This window comes from Gigantopelta aegis, chromosome 10 (genome assembly GCF_016097555.1).
Source record: "Gigantopelta aegis isolate Gae_Host chromosome 10, Gae_host_genome, whole genome shotgun sequence".
Classification (NCBI taxonomy): Eukaryota; Metazoa; Mollusca; class Gastropoda; order Neomphalida; family Peltospiridae; genus Gigantopelta; species Gigantopelta aegis.
The window spans coordinates 25,105,820-25,127,851 of NC_054708.1; the positions used below are offsets into that span (position 1 = coordinate 25,105,820).

Consider the following 22,032-nt stretch of genomic DNA (forward strand, 5'->3'; position numbering starts at 1 on the left):
ACAGTGTAAATATTGTCATAGACAAATAGGAACATGCTTTAAAATCGTTTGTCGTCTGAAGCACTAAAATGCTATCTTAAAAGCAATCACAGATAATGTATAGATTTAAGCTAGCATCCGGGACATCTCCAAATACAGACACTAGACAACAGAATTAAATAACAGTCTTCAAACTGGTGATAACCAACAGTGTTTTGACTTTAGGTCTACATTCTGCTATTATTTCTAATACAATACGACCATCGGGTGTAAAGAATTAGAATACAAAAGACAATATTTATATTTTAAGCTTTTAAGATCTGAAAGAATTTCCCGCCAATACCCAGTCTAAGTAATTTAAGGAGTAAGCCGGTTCTCCAAACAGTGTCGAATGCTTTGTGGAAATCAATGAAACAGAGATAAAGCTTGCTTTTTTTCTGTTCAATGTATTTGTTAATCAGCGTTTTTATGATAAAAATGTTATCTGTAGTTCTTCTATTCTCTCTAAAGCCAGCTTGGTTGTCTGCTATTAGGTTTTCTGATTCAATGTGACGTGTTAATCGTTTATTTAATATGGAGGAGAATATTTTCCCTAGACAGCTTGTAATGGTAATTCCCCTATAGTTGTTTGGGTCTTGTTTAGATCCCTTTTTGTGTATTGGTGTGATATAGCCAACTGTCCAAGAGGACGGTAGTATCCCATACTGGAATACTGTGTTGAATAATTTTGCTATTGGTGATATGATGATTTCATTTCCATATTTTAACATTTCGTTTGTAACTTGGTCTAAGCCACATGCCTTGTTGTTTTTCAGTGATTGTAGGGCTGTTTTAATCTCTTTGATCGTGATACTTTGGTCTAGTACATTGTTATTAGTTTCAGTGGATTCCGTTATCAAAAGTTCATCGAGCAATCTAGCATCAGATTCTATATTCACGGTTGTGTGTTGGGTAGGTTCAGCATTTATATCTCTAAAATGTTCGTGTATTTTCTTTGCCATATTTTCTGGCAGGTTGATACTTTTGCTAGTTCTTTCTGTTAGGTTATTTATTATTTTCCAATAGGCCTGTGGGTTACTGTTGTGTAGGTTTTGGAGTTTGTCATACATGTTTTTTCCCGATTGTTTGTGTGCTTTCTTTGCTTTCTTTAGTTGTTTTTTATATTGGATGTATTTTCCCCTAATTCTAGTGTTATTAGGTTCCTTAGATAGTGATTTAACAATTTCGGTAAATTTACTCTTGAGGTTTTGGATGTCTATTGGCATTTTTTTTAATTTTTAGCTTTTTTGTTTTGTTATTGCAGATGCGAGTTTTGGGACATGATCTAGATGCTGCTCCAATGAGTATGTTGTTGAACTTGTTTACTGCTGTTTCTATATTTGTGTAGGAGTTATTGATGGGGTCATTCATAAAAGTTTGTATTTTGTATTGTGCTTCATCACCTAGGAGATTGTTTATATATGCCATCTTGTTTTTTGTCAGACAGTTGATATTTTGTATGTATTGGATGAAGTGGAATAGTGTCACTACTGGTATGGGTTATGTTACATTTCAGTATGACAGATAAGGAGCAGTGGATAGATTCTTCTGTTAAGTAAGAGATGTAAAGACCGACTACATGTTTCATAGTTCTGTCATCGGTTAGAACATAGTCAACTGCGCTGTTTCCCTGGTAGTTGAAGCATGTGAGTTTTCCTAGATAATCCCCAGGTGTTCGTCCGTTGAGTATTCTGACACCACTTGTTTTACATAGTTCAATTAACTTTTTGCCGTGATTATTGTAAGTTATGTCCTGCGAGTGTCGTTGTCGGTATATGCTATCGGAAATGTAATCAGATGGAAAAGGTATGTGATTTGTGGGATCATGTTCTATGTAGTCTACTATAGGTAGGCGAGTATCCCCAGTCCTAGCGTTAAAATCACCCATTATCAAGACCGAGCCCTTTTCGCTGAATGTTGACAGTTCATTTTCGAGTGTTTGGAATTGGTCCTGAAAATATGGGGAGTCTGCTGGTTGTATATATAGACAACATATAAACAGATCACGTGACCACCCAAAGTATGTTTTTGAAAGTCTGAGCCAAAGGCTGTATGCGCTGCTTGTTTGGACTGTGTGTACCTGTTTATGGTATTTTGTTTTGTAGTAGATGGCTATGCCACCCGATCCCCTGCCACTTTGAGTTCTTGAGTCCTTTATGGCAAGCTTTGTTGTGTTCGAGTAACCTTCAATATTGCTTTCTGCATATTCCTTATCTCGTATATGGGTTTCTTGAACTGCAATAAAATCATGTTTTGTAAATAATTCTCTAATTTCAGGTATATCTAGTTGCTTTTTAAGTCCATCTATATTCCATGACATAAATGATAGCAAGCTGTTTTGGTTCATACTTAAAATAAGAAATATTGATTTAGTTGTCCCGGGAATCATACACTTACTCATACACGAAGATTACAGTAATAGTGTGGGAGAAATATATATGTATATACATGTATATATATATAAAACTTTTTTTTTTTTAAAGATAATTGTTCATTCAGATGTGTTGAGTTTGGTTTATAGAGACTAAGGTTTTGTTCTATTTTGTTCCTCCATGATGTAGATGTCTGTTAATACATAGTAATGGAACTATGAAATATAGGTTATACATTGTTAAGTAACTATACTATGCTAGTATTCGCTAGTATACTAAGAGAAAATGTACTCCAATAAATATTTCCATAAACATGTCTATTACTAGTGTTAGCTAGTCCATAATAATGTACAGGGCCAGCTCTGGGTTAACACAAGGTTTCGCCAAACTATCAATTAAACTTCAAAAATGACAGAAAGCCAGTTATTTTTGATAAAATTATTTCGCCAACTTAAAATAAGATTTGCCAGTTGTTTTTAAATTTCGCAATTGGCGAATTTGGCAACTGCCAGAGCTAGTCCTGTGTGTATCTATATATACTAAAAGGTGTACTCATAAAATGGCTCTATATATATGCTGTATATACCAGGTTTGTATCTATTATGTGCTGTCATGAACCTGTATGATCAAACACAACTACTTCTAAACTTCTCTCTTTTCATACACACTATGGTACATAATTTTCAAGTACCAGCGGTACTATGAAATGCATATATGTTGTCATATAGATATATACTGAGAAAATCTGTATTCAGATACACTATTTATCTCCCGTACACATCTCATACACACGATACTACCATACGTATATATTGCATACCTGATATACATGTAACAATGGCTGGTGCGACTCTTTCTTATCACATATATTCATGCTATTACCACAACATACATGTTGGCACAGAGTATTTGGCACAAATTATATATATATACACACATATATCTACGTACACATACCCCCCCCCCCCCCACACACACACACATCCTTTCGAACATACATCCACCTACCCATACATACATACCCATTTACATACATACACCCATACATATATATTTATGATTTATGTAATATTTAAGACACTTGTGAAGTGCGGACATTATATTAAGAGAAAATTGTCTAACATCTGATATGGTAATATAAATATTACATGGTTTTGATTAGGGTATATTGTATTTCAGTGTATTTGTGTATTGGGTCCTGGTGATGACGAACGTAGATGATGTATTCTGGGAGTTGGCGAAGAGTGAGTCTGGTGAATGGCGGTAGTGATAATGGTGAACAGAGAAGATGATCAGTGAATGATCGTGACGACGGTGTCAATGATTTTGACGAACGGCGAAGGTGATCTAAGAATGATCCTGACAAAGAGTGTTGCTGATTCGGGTGAATGATGGTGGTAATAATGGTGAATGGAGGAGATGATCAGTGAAGGATCGTGATGAGGGTACCAATGATTCTGGTGAACGGAGATGATCAGTGAATGACCGTGACGAGGGGGTTAGTGATTCTGGTGAACGACAGGGGTATTAATAGTAAACGACAACGGTGATCAGTGAATGATCATTATGAGGTGTGATGATTCTAGTGAATGATAATGATAATGGGGAATGGTGAAGATGATCAGTGAATGATCATGACAAGGGTGATGATGAGGGTGACTTATGATGATGAATTGTGAAATGTGATGAATAGTGGAAGACAGACATTTTAGTATTATTTCGTGGTTAAAAGATTTTTACTCTATTTAATATTGATTCATAGTTTAATTTACATGTGATATGTGTTACATGCGTGAAGGTGCAATATGTATTGGTTGGGAGGGAAGTGTTATGTAAATAAATGTGTATGAATGATTCCTGAGTTGTCGTCTTGTTTCTTTTGGGATACCGACCCGTGACAAATGGTGGAGATGCAGGGCAACATAATTTTCTAACAAGTGTATTGTTATTTATTAAGTCACATTGTTGGTACCTAAAGGAAGCAAGGGCGTTGTATTAGAGTTTTTGGCCTTAGTAGTAGGCTACTAGTTATTATAACTGTTAGAACATAAAAAGGGCTAGTGCATAATACCACAAGCTAAGAGATCTGCGTTTAGTTTCGTCATTGTGTATACTTGTGCTAGAGGTACATTGTGGGGGGATAGATAAGAAAGGTAGGTATTACAGATAGCTATTGTTAGTTAGTGAGTTACGGAGCACGTACAGTGTTTATGACTTCATTGCGGATACAAGGTAAGCATAAAACTGTGGAAGTAAGGTTCACGTTAGTTTGGATCAAATCGAATGAAGGTAATAGTATATTTGTGTTTGTTGTGGTTGGTATTTTTAGATATTAAGATGGAGTTTGAAAAATTTGTGGATATAGGTAAGAGTCTAGGATTGGAGAAGTTGGAGCTGCAGAAATTCGTTAAGGAGCAGATGGAAGAATGGAGAGAACAAACGAGACTAGATAGAGAAGAACGAGCAAGAGAAAGAGAGGGTGCTAAGGAGTTAGCTGATGCACATGCTAGGGAAAAGGAACGTGAGAGAGAGGTGGCTAAAGAGGTAGGGGAATATGAAAGACAAGAGAAGGAACGTGAACGAGCATTCCAGCTGGAGTTGGAGTTTGAGAAAAGTAAGAGAGATAGTGGTAGTTTATCTAAGTCAAGTGATAATTCGGGTGTCCACAAAGCTAAACTTAAAATGCATATATTTCAAGATGGGAAAGATGATATGGATGCATATTTAACCAGTTTTGAAAGGATGTTGACAGTGCAGAAGTCACCAACAGAGGAATGGGCTATTCACTTGGGTACTTTATTAACAGGTAGAGCTAGAGATGTGTATGTGAGATTGAGTAATGACGATGCAATGGATTATGATAAATTAAAAACTGCGTTGTTGCATAGATATGATCTTACTCAAGACGGGTTTAGACAGAAGTTTAGAACTGCTAAGATTGAACCAGGAGAGACGTACACACAATTTTTGAACAGATTAACTGGGTATATGAACCGATGGATCAAACTGAGTGAGATTACGCAAAGTTATGATGGATTGTTTGATTTAATAATACGTGAATAACTTTTGAATTCAGCTGGGACTGAATTAACATTGTACCTAAAAGAAAGGACTCCAGAAGATGCTTCTAAAATGGCGAAATTAGCAGAGACGTTTGTGGAAGCAAGAAAAGAAACGAATCACGGTAAGAAAGAAGCGGGAAGAAGTAGATGTGAGTATTTAGGAGATAGAAGAGTTAGAGGAGGACAGTCAGGATTTGAGAAAGGAAGAGGGTTAACTGATCAGTATAGAAATGACAGAAGTAGTCTCGATAGAAACTTAGATTCTCGACCATGGCCAACAAAATGTTTCATTTGCAATAAAACTGGTCATATAGCTAGAATATGTCCCAGTAGGAAACGACCAGAACAGACAAGTGTTAAGGAAGTCATTGGTTGTATGGTTTCACTAAAGAAAGAGAAAATTTTGGATAGGAATGATTCCTGAGTTGTCATCTTGTTTCTTTTGGGATACCGACCCGTGACATAGCAATATGAATGTCTTTGTTGGAACATGCTTAGGAAAGGAGACAACTATCATTAGGGATACGGGTTGTTCAACAGTGGTAATAAGAAGAGCATTAGTACCCGAAAATGACATGACAGGTGAAATGGGAAGTTACGTTACACTGGATGGGGAAGTTAAGGAAGCACCTTGGTGTGAAACATATATCAAGACACCGTACTTTACTGGAAAAGTCAGAGCTATGGTATTGGATAATCCTATTTACGACATTGTAATTGGAAATATAACAGGAGCAGAAGGTGTAACGAAGAAAGATATAGCACAGACCATTGGAATAATGGAAACCAGAGCACAGATGAGAAAGGCAAGTTGTAAAATGCAATCATTGTTAACACCAACAGTACAAATAAAGGAGATGAATGCTGACCAGATAAAGCTAGAACAACGTAAGGATGGAAGTTTAGATAAATTGTTTAATTTGGCAAAACAGGGCGAGGAAACCATGAGAGGTCAAAACTTTTCTAAATTTGTGATAGAGAAAGGATTGTTGAAAAGGAAAGCACAATTGCCAAATGTTGAACATGGTAAAGTATTTGAACAGGTGGTAGTGCCTACTAAGTTGAGACAAGGCGTGATGAAGATCGGCCATGAAACAATAATGGCAGGACACATGGCTACAAAGAAAACTATTGACAGGGTTCAGCAGCACTTTTATTGGCCAGGGTTGCAAGGAGATGTACGACGATTCTGCCAGTCGTGTGACATATGTCAAAGAACCATTCCAAAAGGTAGAATAGGAAACGCATTATTAGGTAAGATGCCATTAATTGACATTCCATTTCAGAGAATAGCTGTGGATTTAGTTGGTCCGATTGATCCAATGACTAACCAAAAGAACAGGTACATATTAGTTATTGTGGATTATGCAACACGGTATCCGGAGGCAGTCCCGTTGAAAAACATCGATACAAGAACAGTTGCAGAAGCCTTGGTAGGAGTGTTTAGTAGGGTTGGAGTACCAAAGGAAATTCTGACGGATAGAGGAACACAATTCACCTCGGATATGATGAAGGAGGTAGGAAGGTTATTATCTTTGAAACAGTTGACCACAACCCCTTACCATCCCATGTGCAACGGATTAGTTGAAAGGTTCAATGCAACGTTGAAATCTATGTTAAAGAAAATGTGTATCGAGAGACCAAACGATTGGGACAGATATATTGCGCCACTGTTATTTGCATATAGAGAGGTACCACAAGATAGCTTAGGGTTTTCCCCTTTTGAGTTGCTATATGGTAGGATAGTAAGAGGCCCCATGTAAATTCTAAAAGAATTATGGACCGATGCAACAACCGATCCAGAAATCAAGACAACATATCAGTACGTAATAGATTTACGGACAAGACTGGAGGAAACCTGTATGCTTGCTCACCATGAATTGGAGAAATCATCGACAAGATATAGAAGACATTTCAATGCAAAAGCGAAAGATCGTCAGTTAAAGGTAGGAGATCAAGTGTTGTTACTATTACCAAAGTGTAAAAATAAACTTGAAATGATGTGGCAGGGACCATACAGAGTAGTTGAGAAGTTGGGAAAGTTAGATTATCGAATCAAAATGGATAACGGAAAAATCAAAACCTTTCATGTAAACATGTTAAAGAAATATTTGGATAGAAGGGTTGATGAAAAAAAAGAGAATGTAGAAATAGTTTGTGTTGCTAGAGGAGGTAGAAAAGGTAGATAAACGGTTAAATGTGGTGTTACCATCCTTGAGTAGAACAGAAACTTGGGAAAGATGTGAACTGTCAAATGAATTAAATGTAGAACAAAGAAAGTCAATAGAGAAGGTATTAGAGAAATGTGGTGATGTGTTAACCGATATACCAGGAAGAACAACACTGGAAACATTTAAACTAGAGTTAACCTCGGCAGAACCAGTGCGAGTAAGGCCATACCCTATACCATATAGTTTAACAAACGTGGTAAAAGATGAGATAGAACAGATGTTAGAGTTGGATGTGATAGAGAAAACGAAATCATCTTATGCAAGTCCAATTGTGTTAGTGAAGAAAACCGATGGATCTTACAAATTTTGCACCGATTATAGACGTTTAAATCAAATAGTCGCATACGATGCTGAACCAATTCCAAACATTGATGAATTAATGAGCAAAATTTCAACAGCAAAATTCTTTACGAAATTAGATCTCTGCAAAGGATATTGGCAACTCCCAGTGGAAGAGGAATCCCGGGATGCAACTGCATTCATTACACCACATGGTCTGTATAGATGGAAAGTAATGCCATTTGGAATAGTGAGCGCACCAGCAGTATTTTCACGCATGATGAGAACTTTATTGCAAGGTATGGAAAATGTACTAAATTATATTGATGACATTTTGATATACAATGAGACCTGGAAAGATCACCTGGAGGTTGTAGAAGAAGTGTTTAAAAGGTTAAAAGATGCTAATCTAACAGCAAAACCTAGCAAATGCTTTGTTGGACATACGACTTTACAATTCTTGGGACACGTAGTTGGAAATGGAGAAATAGGACCAGAGGAAAAGAAAGTTAGGAAAATCATGGGAATATCAAGACCGCAAAACAAAAAGGAGTTAAGATCATTCTTGGGTTTAATCGGTTATTATCGAAAATTTGTTCCACGGTTTTCAGAGATAGCAGTACCTTTGACAAATATGACAAAGGATAGTCAGGACAAGGTATTATGTTGGACAGAGGAAACGATTTCGGCCTTTCAGGAATTGAAGGACAAAATGTCGAAAGCACCAATCTTAAAGTTACCAAAGTTGGGAGAACACTTCACAATGCGGTATTGATGCAGGAGAGTGAAGGTGAGTTATTTCCAGTATTATACATCAGTCGCAAGTTGAAGGAGAGAGAAAAGAGATATGCAATCATTGAGATAGAGTGCTTAGCGATTGTGTGGGCAATAGGTAAGTTTGCTCAGTATGTGTATGGTACCGATTTTACTTTAGAAACGGACCATCGAGCATTGACATGGCTTCAGAAATAAAAGTTCGAAAACGCAAGAGTAACTAGGTGGGCGTTGGCTCTGCAACCCTACAGGTTTGTATGTAAGAGTATACAAGACAAAGACAACCTGTGTGCAGATCTTTTAAGTAGATGTGGTGATAATGAGGGTGTGGAATAGTAGAGCTGTCGGGTGGGAGAGATGTAGAAACGTGAGAGTAACTTTGACGTACTGTGACTTGTGATTGTTTATTTGTTATACTTTTATTCGGTGAAGTAAAATTTTAAGTAGGGGTGTGTGTCACAAGTCAAGGGTACTAATATAAGAACCATATTATATTTTAGAACATTTATTGTAAATACTTGGGTAATTGAGAATATATTGTTGAACTGTGTGTCATAGCTTGCTACGGCAAACTATATTTTTATACTGCAATCACTAGCAGAGGTGTTTGTAAAGAACTTGGGCTTGGGCTTACATTGGTGAACACTTTTGTTTGTGAGTGAAGCATGCATAGTGGGGATATAGTTGGGAGATGTAATGAGTTGTGGGCAGTCACATAACGTTCTTGAGAGAGAAACTGTGTGTTAAGATATTGTGAAATATTTTATTCTGTATAACTCTGGGTTGATGACAACCGTAAGTAGATTTTGTTTGTTTGTTGTATAACTGTGGTATACTATTGTGTATATGTGTTAGTAGTTGTATGTAACGTCATTGCAAAACAAAAGTCTTAAGTAAATCTGATTTATGTAATATTTAAGACACTTGTGAAGTGCGGACATTATATTAAGAGAAAATTGTCTAACATCTGATATGGTAATATAAATATTACATGGTTTTGATTAGGGTATATTGTATTTCAGTGTATTTGTGTATTGGGTCCTGGTGATGACGAACGTAGATGATGTATTCTGGGAGTTGGCGAAGAGTGAGTCTGGTGAATGGCGGTAGTGATAATGGTGAACAGAGAAGATGATCAGTGAATGATCGTGACGATGGTGTCAATGATTTTGACGAACGGCGAAGGTGATCTATGAATGATCCTGACAAAGAGTGTTGCTGATTCGGGTGAATGATGGTGGTAATAATTGTGAATGGAGGAGATGATCAGTGAAGGATCGTGATGAGGGTACCAATGATTCTGGTGAACGGAGATGATCAGTGAATGACCGTGACGAGGGGGTTAGTGATTCTGGTGAACGACAGGGGTATTAATAGTAAACGACAACGGTGATCAGTGAATGATCATTATGAGGTGTGATGATTCTAGTGAATGATAATGATAATGGGGAATGGTGAAGATGATCAGTGAATGATCATGACAAGGGTGATGATGAGGGTGACTTATGATGATGAATTGTGAAATGTGATGAATAGTGGAAGACAGACATTTTAGTATTATTTCGTGGTTAAAAGATTTTTACTCTATTTAATATTGATTCATAGTTTAATTTACATGTGATATGTGTTACATGCGTGAAGGTGCAATATGTATTGGTTGGGAGGGAAGTGTTATGTAAATAAATGTGTATGAATGATTCCTGAGTTGTCGTCTTGTTTCTTTTGGGATACCGACCCGTGACATATATATACACACATATATCTACGTACACATACCCCCCCCCCCCCCACACACACACACATCCTTTCGAACATACATCCACCTACCCATACATACATACCCATTTACATACATACACCCATACATATATATTTACATACACATACATACATACATATACATACACATTCATACACATATATATATATATACACATACATATACCTATATAATATACTTATACACACACACACATACATACACCCACATCTACATAACCATACATACACACACATACATACATATATACCCCTACCTGTACTCATGCATATGTACACCCACATGTGTACGTTCATGCAAACACACGAAATATCTTCATCCACAATTACACACATATTTTCTGGCATGAGTTATTTTATCACAAGTTGTAGATACTGTTAGTTATTGTTTGAACATGTTGTTTTGATATAAGTCACATTTAAGTAGGTAATACATTTTAAAAAGTCACTTTGTATGCTGCAAATATGTTTACAGTCTGAGACTGTAACGTCATGACAACGCCATACAAATTGTATGTGTATGACGTCATTAGAGATCGAGTCTGGCCTGGTGCTTATAAAACTTTTAGTCTAGACTCGAGACAGAGTCTGTACCTTCATTTTATGTATTGTATTATACTTTTTACCCACAGCTCCTTACACTGTGGTTTTACATAAATATATATAAATACTATTTTCATATGATGTGTATTTTTGTGCTGGGGTATCGTTAAACATTCATTCATTCATTCATTCTAATCAAGTCTGAGACACTAATGTTATGACAACGCCAAATACAAATTCCGGGGGGGGGGGGGGGGGGGGTATCGCTGCAAAAATTATGTGCTAATCTGAGACCCTTTTTACCATAGATTCTACCATCATTCTACCCTCAAAATTAGTTGTACATAATCCGTGTAAAAATGCGTAATGATTCGTCTGCAACCTTATATAGCTGTTTGATAGTAATGCTGATAAGAATAACTGTTGTTATCCAGATTCGGGCATTTTCGTTTAATTCGGGCAAAAGTCAGTCTGCCCCCACCCCACTTCTGAATAAAGATAGGACTAATGCTAGGGTTAGGCTTCAAAGTGCTAGCAGAAGGTTGGTCAACTTTCTGCTATCACGACTTCTACGACTATCCAGTTGCTAGTCAAAGTGTTCTTACAACTCGATTATCGTCGTATAACCCATTATTAACAGGGGCGTTTAGATCCTGGTCTGAAGTTATAGGTGTATGATTAGTACCAGTCGATAGAACATGCACCGATACGCGCAACACCATATAGATATATGAACACCGACTATATAGCGTAGCGCGCATCGGTGTTCCGTCGATTGGTACTAATCATACACCTACATGTATAACCTCAGACCAGGACCCGAGTTGGGGAAATTGCAACGCAACCGTGGAGTTGGCCAACTTCGTCATCACAGTTGACAGCCTGACATTAGCATGACAACAATAAGCAGGCTTGTACCAGATTCAGTTACCATACTTATTAAATGCGAGTTCATATTGTGGCCCCCCAGCTTCAGCGTTGGGGTAAGCGCCCCCCCCCCCCCCCCCCCCCCCCCCCCCCCCCCCCCCCCCCCCCCCCCCCCCCCGACGCCTATAACAATAAAATATAACAAATATCTCGTTTCATGTATTAAAAATAGCTAAAATAGTTTTAAATTTGTCGCAGTGTCTGTGACTTAAAACAAATAAAAATAACAATATAACAGGTTATATATTTATTCCTGGTAGATAATAAATAAAATAACAACATAACAGGTTGTATATTTGTTCATGGCAGATAATAAATAAAATAACAATATAACAGGTTATATATTTGTTCATGGCAGAGAATAAATAAAATAACAATATAACAGGTTATATATTTATTCATGGTAGACAATAAATAAACGTTCATCAAAATTTCCAACTTACATAAAATGTAAACTTAATTTATCATTCAAATTCTAATAATGTTATCATTTATCTCAGTCACTATTTTGGGTGAGGTGTTGTAGTATTCATATCTGTGGTTCGTACATGTATTTTGGTTGATACGTTGTGTATAGTAGTTTTAGGCCAATATCACAACACTGTCACCAATAGTATTTCAATTGGTATAGTCCAACCTACATGTATAGAGAAAGTGACATTTTGTGTTATGTCCTAATTATCATAAATTTCAGTTTTAATTGATGTGTAACTGCCATTTTGAAAAAAATTAGTAATCATGGAGTCATTGTTTGAACATGTTCAATATCTTTTAGACAAAAAAACTGTATTTAATGTAGGTGAACATAAAAAAATAAGAAAAAAAGCAATTAAATTATACCTTTTATATGAAAGTTACACATTACATACCTTGTAGCATGCAAATCACATTTTTGTTGGATAAATACACTATTTATGTGATTACAAACACAATCACAAAGAGTCAGATTTGAAAAATATCGCTTGCAAACAATGTCAATTTAACATGGTAGAACAGGTGAAAACAGTCCAACAGTCCAACGGAGATAATCCATAAATGCAAATGCTAGAAACCAGAAAACATTAAGAATTGAGGTAGTGCTAGTATTTATGAGCTTCTATTTCGGTTTTATCAACAGATCAGAGGCCGACACATACAGGGTCCTCCACATGGGCAAACTGGAACAAATTATGAATAGTACTGTCACAGAAAAGATTAGTTTCATGTATTTTATGATGTTAGAGGGGGTTTATATAATAAATGCCCAATATTTTGTCCATATCTGGTAGAGCATGAGCATACTGGGTAAATTGTGAAAACGTTGTCATAACTTTTTATGAGCAGTATATTGAGTTTCTTCAGTGGGAAATTAAGCTGCAGGTAAAAAGCATGCAGGCTGTGGGGAAAGGTAAATGTCACCTGTCTGTTCATCAGTGCATTTGCCAAGAAGGTTTCCAGCAGGCAAGTTGACTGGGAAATGGCTCTTAGGAGGTATGTGGTTTAGTCTTTTGGACAGATAGTTTGACTATATTCTTCCCCAAGACTCAAATACAGGGCAATTTAGTTAATTGTAATTTGTTTGTGGTGATTATTAATAGGGTTGTTTATTTGTTTGTATTTAGATATATTATGTAAGTGGTGTTGTATATTAGTGCATAATCAGGTGCTGTAACTTAGGTAGTTTTACTTTGTTATAGGGTCCTTGGGTGTGTGTATAGTGTGTTTTCGGTTGTGTAACTGACCGTATTAGAGGGTTAAGCGTAATTTGTGTTGTTGTGCACCAGGAGTAAACATGGTACAAGACAAGGGGTTAAGGTTAATTTGGTTTATTGTGTTACAATAGTTTTTATAAGTGTCAGACGGGCTTGATAATGAGGTGGTATTTTATTGCCATAATTATATTAAGTGAGCCTATTTGTAGACATTTTTGTTTCAGCTTTTTGGGTTTGAGCATGAGCCAGAACCACGAGAACCTTTGGGTTTGAGCGTGAGCCAGAATCATGAGAAGTGTGTGAGCTACGAGAGCTATGATAGCCATGTGAGCTATAACTGGGTGTGAGGGATGACACAGATGTGGCGAGCGGAACTGTAGGAGAACCATCTGCAAGAGATGTCTACAGACTAGCGTGGTGGCGGACTGTTATTAGGATATCTGCAAGAGATGTCAACAGCCAACCATCCAAGATGTGCTAGTGTCTGGTCGTCATCAAGATACTGATAGTATTTGCAATGACAGTGAATTTCAGATGAGTTTATACTGATACAAACTGAACTGGTTTAAAATGATTATTTAACTAAGGCTCGAACATTGACTAGAAGCTAGTTGGCTCAGACTGGTTTACCATGGACACCAGAATACAGTTTTTTTTTTGGGGGGGTTAATTTAAGGCTGGGGTAGTGATGTTTGGAGTGAAATCGTCATTGTGTATATTTATATTTTGTATATAAATTTGTTGAAATGTTTTGTTGTTTGACTTGTTTCTTGGACAATATGTCTTACTGATAGTCAATCTCTCGTCCATCTGTGACAAGTACATACAATGCCATGGTCAACTGATGTGGGACTTCCCAGCGGGAAAAAGAAGGGGTGTGTGCACTCGGCAGCGTTTGTGCTGTAACATTTGTACTTACCACTCTGGTATGTACAACTTGTACACAGAGGTGGACAATCCAAAGCGAAAGTGTCGAGGTCGTAAGGCAGCTCAGCCAAATGTGTCAGTGCAGATTGGTCTAACGAAAATGCCCATTGGTGTTCAAAACTTCCGGCTCCTGTGTCTCTGCATGAACATACCAGCACAATCTGTTGCAGGGTGTCAAAAAACTGCAAACAAAGTATGTGACACTATTACAAACAGTAACAAAACCGACATGCAGGCTAGGAGAAACAATCTTAAAACAATAAACACTATCAGGGTTTGCCAACCAAATGCAGTAAATTTACAATTTACAACAATCCATTATATTCTGGGGTTGGAAAGACTCCCCTTTCCAACCTGCCACTCAGGTGGTCTACACATCAACAGAACACAACACATCACAGAATCAAGTGTTGGCTATTGCTACGAAAAATAAATTATTCTCCAAACGTCACAGCATTAGTCAATCACATACATGTCTGAATGATATGCACTGCCTATTGTGACACAAATGAGAGATTTCAAGCACTCTTTTATGAACTGCCATTTCTTGTGTCTTAACATGTATGCCAGTCTGTGAGCTTTCTCTATTTTGGGTGCAGGGATGTTGGGCCAATTTAATGTACTTTCTGGCGGCCATATCCATCGGCATTCATGGAACCTAACCACATGCTACATGCATGTTCACCTACATTAAATTCAGTTTTTTTGTCTAAAAGATATTGCACATGTTCAAACAATGACTCCATGAGTACTAATTAATTCAAAATGGCAGTTACACATCAATTAAAAACTGGAATTTATGAGAATTAGGACATACCACAAATGTCACTTTCTCTATAGGTTGGACTATACCAATTAAAATACTATTGGTGACAGTGTTAAGATATTGGCCTAAAACTAATATACACAACGCATTGGATAATACAGCATTAACAATAAAATAAATTATCAACTTACACCAAGGTAGATTATCAAATCTGGAAAAATTGGTTCTAAATCTAGGGTACACTTAAAATACACTTCATGGGAGCAAACTAAGTGATTATTTAAAAAAAAAATTTGATCTGGAGACCTAAAGATATGTTTAACAAGCTTATTGTTATGTATAAATGAGAACAGAAGCCACAATAGTGACAAAATTTATAATTATGGCTTTGGTAAAGTTTTTCTTCAAATTAAAATTATTTTTTTCCTGAAACTACAAATTTGTCTAAAATATGATTTAGCACCCTATAAATATGTCAACAGGACAATAAAAATCAAGGTCTTTAAAAAGTTAAGCTTTCAGAAGTACATACATGAAACATTAACTATGTTTATGGAAATTAAAGACATTAACCCAATATTGGCATATGGTTTTTTTAATATAAAAATAAATTGCTATTAAAATCTAAGTTCAGGTTGCCTAGATATAATACCATATTTAAGAGCAGTTGTATATGGCAAGTCAAACACCATGTAAATAAAAATATTCAAATCTTTATAGTATGAATTATAGGCCAAAACTAACTTTTCCTCAGAGCTAATTTTTATTCAAACTCCATTCTGAGCCAATGTGCACAGTAATTATTGTCAAGGTCATTGTGAAGGTGCATGGCCGAGTGACGGCTAATTAATCAAATAGTATAGTTTAATTTAATCACAAAAATTATAATCTTTTTTATTATACACTGAATATGTGCTATAGGTTAGACTATACCACAGACGACCATGTTAACGTTTGTGTTTAAAAAAACTATATATGCAATATATCAACCAAACTATGACCTATAAATATCAGTACTACAACCCCTACCTTAAACTTTTAAAGTATTAACTGCAGAAAATGGTACCTTTCATGGCTCATTTTCGGTATAACCAGATGTTTCTACAGCACCCCTAGTTTCGCACAAAATTTTAGTACTTTTTTTTTTACAAGTACCCCATAGCCTATATGTTCCAAGCACAAGGCTACTTGACACGGTGGTACTACATCAAATAAAATTGCATACATTTTTAGCCACGATGAAACTAATTTTTTTTACAACCAACACACTCAACTTTATAACCAATCACAGGACTTGTGGTGTTAACTTCTCTATCAAAAGTTTGGTGCACCTCGAACTTCGACCAAGCCGGAAATTAATTGGTTTAGTGCTACCTATACAGATAAACATTTTTCAAAAGGTGGCTAATCATGTATTTTTATGACAACCAGGATCTGGTGTCTTCTGACTTAAATTGACAACCTCACTGAAACTGTTGTTTCTAGAGTGCAACCTAATTTAATGTACACCTCACAAAGCACATGTATTTTGTACAGTTTTGTACAAATGAAATATCATGAATATGTCATATTTGAAAAAATATTATTTTTTTAAAATAATAGGCTACTCCTGAAGATATTTACTGTCAGATGTGTGTGTGTGTGCTCAGCTATATATGTAGAGACAACATGGATATTCAGAGAACCTCAACTCCTTAAACTTATTCCATTAAAACACATGTACTTGACTGACACCTATTGTCTGAACCAAATTGTTACCAACTACGAAAAATTACTCTCCTACCTTTAATTGCCGTTAGATTTCCTCCAAAGTTTGTCCAGACACAAATCTTGAAAAAACCATTACATTGACACAGATTCCACATACAAGATGATAACCATGTCACCTATATCAACTTCGCTGAGAGCGCATTGGGAAAAAAGCATGTAATTTTGTATCAGCTGCCATTTTGACTTTTTATGGAATATTCTTCAAGAGGGGTGAAAGGATAGGACTTAATCTAACAACGTCATAACATGTTATGATATAAAAGCAAACGTGATGACGTCATATTTAAAAAAAAAAAAAAAGTATTATTATTTTAATGATACCACTAGAGATCATCGATTTCATATTAATTGTGTCACATACTTTGAAGGCTTTCACCCCTCTTGAAGATTATTCCATAAACAAGCAACATGGCAGACGGCAGAAAATTGCATATATTTTTTCCTATGCAATCTCAGCAAAGACGATATAGGCGACATCGTTGCAGTCTCGTGTCATGTCATGTCATAGGGTTTTACGTGCACATTCAGAACAAACTGTTGTAGCGCACGCCTGTCGTGGGCACAAGAGCCGGCCTTGGCCGGCTCCTCCGTCCATGACAGGAAAGGTTGGGGGAGGGGAGAGGAGGGACCGCCTGCACTGGCAGGTGCAAGGGAGCACCAGCAGCCCGACCGAATCGGTAGCAGGCGGGTGGGGGTGGGGGTGGTGCTATGGAATTTTGAATGGAGCCGTTAATGCCAAAGAGAAAGTGGTGCGCAATTTTGATTGAGGAAGTTTGGCGCAATTTTGAACGGTCAGTCGAAAGGTAAATGGCTGAGTCTCGTGTGTGGAATCTGTATATTTGTAGTGGGGTTTTTGCGATTTGTGTCTGGACAAACTTTGGAGGAAATCTAACGGCAATTAAAGGTAGGAGAGTAATTTGTTGTAGTTGTTAGCAATTTGGTAAGGACGACCTCAATAGGCACGTCAAAACAATATCAGCAGTGTTCGAGATTAAAAATGTTGGGCAGTATCCCAGTTGAATACTAACATTTCAAAATCTGGTAACCCACCTGAGAATTTAGTATCCCACTTAAATGAAATTCATAAATAACATCATAACAAACTTGGACGACAATGTCCTCGTTCCCAGTCTATTGCTACATCGCAATCAAAATCACGGAATTTGTGATATTAGCAATCAAACGGAATTAGCAAAAAGATTTGCTGCATTTATTTTTGAGTAATTTGGACATAAATTAATATTTAGCAGTAATCTATAAGTGTTTCTGACATTACTGATGATAAACCTACCTGTATCAATTTTCTGCAGATGTGAAATCGATACCTCAAATAAAATTTGAAGTGACAAAACACCCAGTCTATTGCTACGCCGCTATTGCTCCAGCGTAGAATTAGACTGGGTACAAGTTGGGGGGGGGGGGGGGGGGGGGGGGAGTATTGTTATGGCATAGCATTAGACTGGGTACGAGCTCGAAAATACGTTTACTTAACCTACCAGAAAATGACGACTTACATTTTTTTAGTGAAAATCAAAAACGCAGGATTAAAAACAAAAACAAAAAACATTATATGACATCCCGGTGGGATACTGGGTTCTTGAAGTCTGGTATCCAAAATTACATTCTGGTATCCGTGGGATATCGGGATACCGTCAATCTCGAACACTGATCAGTATTAAAAAAATACAATGTCTGAGAAAAAAAAAAAAAAACCTCCACTTCTTTTTATTTTTTTTTATTTTCCTGCATTTCATCTTTCTTCCTCATCTTCGAGGGTGGGTTTTTTGTGGGGTGTTTTCTTTTTCTTTTCTTTTTTTCTTTTCTCCTCAGATCAATACTTTCTCAGGCACGAGTAACAAAATAATAGGCCTATGTGAATATCTTTGAAAATATGTTTATGTATGTATATGTATGAGTGTATGGATATGTATATTGATATGTACGTGAGTATGTCACAAACACTGTGTAAGTCAATGATTCAAGGCTCCTCATCATTGACAGTGTCACATTGATCTGGGGCAATAATAAAAAAAGATATAAAGTATATTATATTAAGCACAATCTGGATCGTAACTACGTTTGTTTTGTGATTTACTGTGCAACATGAAACATAGAGGACAAACTACTTAACAATTTAGCACCCGTCTTAACACTTACAGACATTCATTCATTTATTTATTCACATGCTTCCATACCACGAAGGTTTCAAGCATGTCTGTCCCGGGGTCGAGTTCTGGATAGCCAGAGGTCTACTCCGGGACAGAAAATTTAACGGGATAATTTTGAATTTTACTCAAAAATTAAAAATATATATAGGGGGACAAATTTAACTATATTTAAAAAAAAAAAAAATTGAAAGTGTAGTCCAAATATTTATTTAAAAACTATTATTATATCCAAAATTTTCCTAGACTAATAAATGTTTCACCATTTTAAATGGGCGTTCTAAATTAAAATAATACAACAAACTCTAAACCCTATCTGGAACGAAGTTGGAGGTTGTTGATTGAAGGTTGTCACAGGAGGTTGATATTAAAATATAATACTAACAATAATTTAACTTTATGGGGAGGTACCGGGTCCATTTGTAGCTTCAGGGTGGCCGAGGGGGGGGGGGGTCAAGGAGAGCGAGGGACGGGGGAAGGCCCCAGACAATCCTATCTCTCCCTAAATCAAAAACGCCTACGCCTAAGCGTCTAACCCCTAATTTCTGGTGGCATCCCCCTCCCCCCACCCACCCGAACCACCACCCCCATCCGCCCAACCGTCGCGCCAGCCGGAACCCAGCACCACTCCCCTAACAAATAATATACTAAACCAGCGATGGGGTCTCCAAGTGATAGAAGACACTGTAATTAACCCAGCCCTGGCTACAGAAAAATAACTTTAGTAGACTTAAATACTTAAAAGACAAAAAATGGTAAAATGCACCCGGTTAGCAAATCATGGTCCAGTTAACCCAAAGAACAATAAATGCTCTTCAAAAAAAGGTCGCACGCAAATGGGTTATAACCCGATTTTATGTTTCCTACCGGTTCATGCTTTGTGAATATAAGGTCATTGCATGTCCCAAACACATTCCCACGGTTACATTCGATAAAACGCAGCTACTGTACAATAAAGTTCCAAAATGTGAATATTCGCAAAAACGCAGCCACGTGCAAACCATGTCACCACTGCACGTGCGTTGTCTGCACGTGCAACATGAACACCGACAGTATAAAAGTGCAGGGTGTTCGCTTGCCTGGCCTCTGTATCTGGCCGACAGTTGACAATCCAGGACATGCCACGTCTCAGTGAACCGCAGAGAAACAATGCCATCGGCCGACTAGACGCAGGCGAATCCAGAACGGCCGTTGCCAGGGCATTCCATGTGTCCCCAAGCACCATCTCCAGACTGTGGGACCGTTACCAGCAACATGGATCAAAACGTGACCTCCCTAGATCCGGTCGACCACGGGTCACTACCCCCGGGCAGGACCGCTACATCCGGGTACGCCACCTTCAAGAACGATTGACTACTGCCACCTCCACAGCCGCAGCAATACCAGGTTTGCGCAGGATATCCGACCAGACTGTACGGAACCGCCTACGTGAGGTAGGAATTCGTGCCAGACGTCCAGTTCGAGGTGTCATCTTAACACCACAACACCGTCGACTCCGACTGCAGTGGTGCCAGATTCATCGACAATGGCCTCAAGTGCGATGGAGACAGGTGTGGTTCAGTGACGAGTCCCGATTTCTGCTCCGACGTCATGATGGAAGATGTCGCGTGTATAGGCGTCGTGGTGAACGTTATGCGGCAAACTGCGTGCAGGAAGTGGACAGATTCGGCGGGGGTAGTGTCATGGAGTGGGCAGCCATCTCACACCCTGGCAGAACTGACCTGGTCCACGTGCAGGGCAACCTGAATGCACAGGGCTACATTGACCAGATCCTCCGGCCACACATCATTCCAGTTATGGCCAACGCCAACGCAGTGTTCCAACATGACAACGCCAGGCCTCACACAGCACGTCTCATAACGGCTTTCCTACAGAACAACAACATTAATGTCCTTCCTTGGCCATCGATATCACCGGATTTGAACCCAATTGAGCATCTATGGGACGAGTTGGACCGACGCCTTCGACAGCGACAACCACAGCCCCAAACCCTGCCCGAGCTGGCAGCAGCCTTGCAGGCCGAGTGGGCCACCATCCCCCGGGACGTCATCCGTACTCTGGTTGCTTCAATGGGCAGGCGGTGCCAGGCAGTTGTCAACACACGCGGAGGCCACACCCGGTATTGACTCCAGATGACCTTGACCTTGGTGGTGTGTCCTATCACTTACTCACAATGGACTAGAGTGAATTGTGAATAATCCTGCAACATTTGGTAATTATCGGACTCACCATTCAATAATTAAATCAATTCTCCAAATGTTACGACAATGTGGTTTTGCGTTTCTTCTTTTGAAGAGTATATATATATTTATTTATTTTTTAAACAAAGTAAATTTTTAAAAAATGGATAAAACAAAACACATTTACGCAACCCCCCGTTTAAAGATCCAAAATTAATTGCCACAAAAACATGGGGTTAAGTGGAACCGCAAAAAAGAAAAAATATAAATTAATAAAAATAACCTGTTAGAAGTGTGGTCGGGAAAAAAAAAATTATTTTTATTTTTTTAAAAGGGATTTTAAAAATTTGGAAAAAAAAATTTTGAAATTTTAAACCCATTTTGTTAAAAAGGCCCTTTAAAAAATAAAAAAATTAAAAACAATATTATTGCAAAAGCCCGGGGTTAATTTTATGACCCTTTAAATTATACATTTAAAACCATAAAACAAACCCATTTTAAATTTTATAATTTTAATTTTAAAACAAAATGAAAACGGGACCAGGGTA

The 22,032-nt window shown here is 37.5% G+C and overlaps 1 protein-coding gene across 1 annotated transcript in view; it reads right to left on the reverse strand.

Annotated features, from left to right (window-relative positions):
* The window catches only part of LOC121383552 (serine-rich adhesin for platelets-like), a 31,334-nt gene extending 11,475 nt beyond the window's left edge, over positions 1-19,859 (reverse strand). The window contains exons 1-4 of the mRNA XM_041513638.1: positions 19,841-19,859; positions 18,431-18,498; positions 14,596-14,785; positions 2,099-2,253 (exon numbers count right to left, since the gene is read on the reverse strand). Of these exons, the coding sequence (XP_041369572.1) occupies positions 2,099-2,253; positions 14,596-14,785; positions 18,431-18,498; positions 19,841-19,859 (432 nt within the window). The remainder of the gene's footprint in view (positions 1-2,098; positions 2,254-14,595; positions 14,786-18,430; positions 18,499-19,840) is intronic.
* Positions 19,860-22,032: the final 2,173 nt, after the last annotated feature.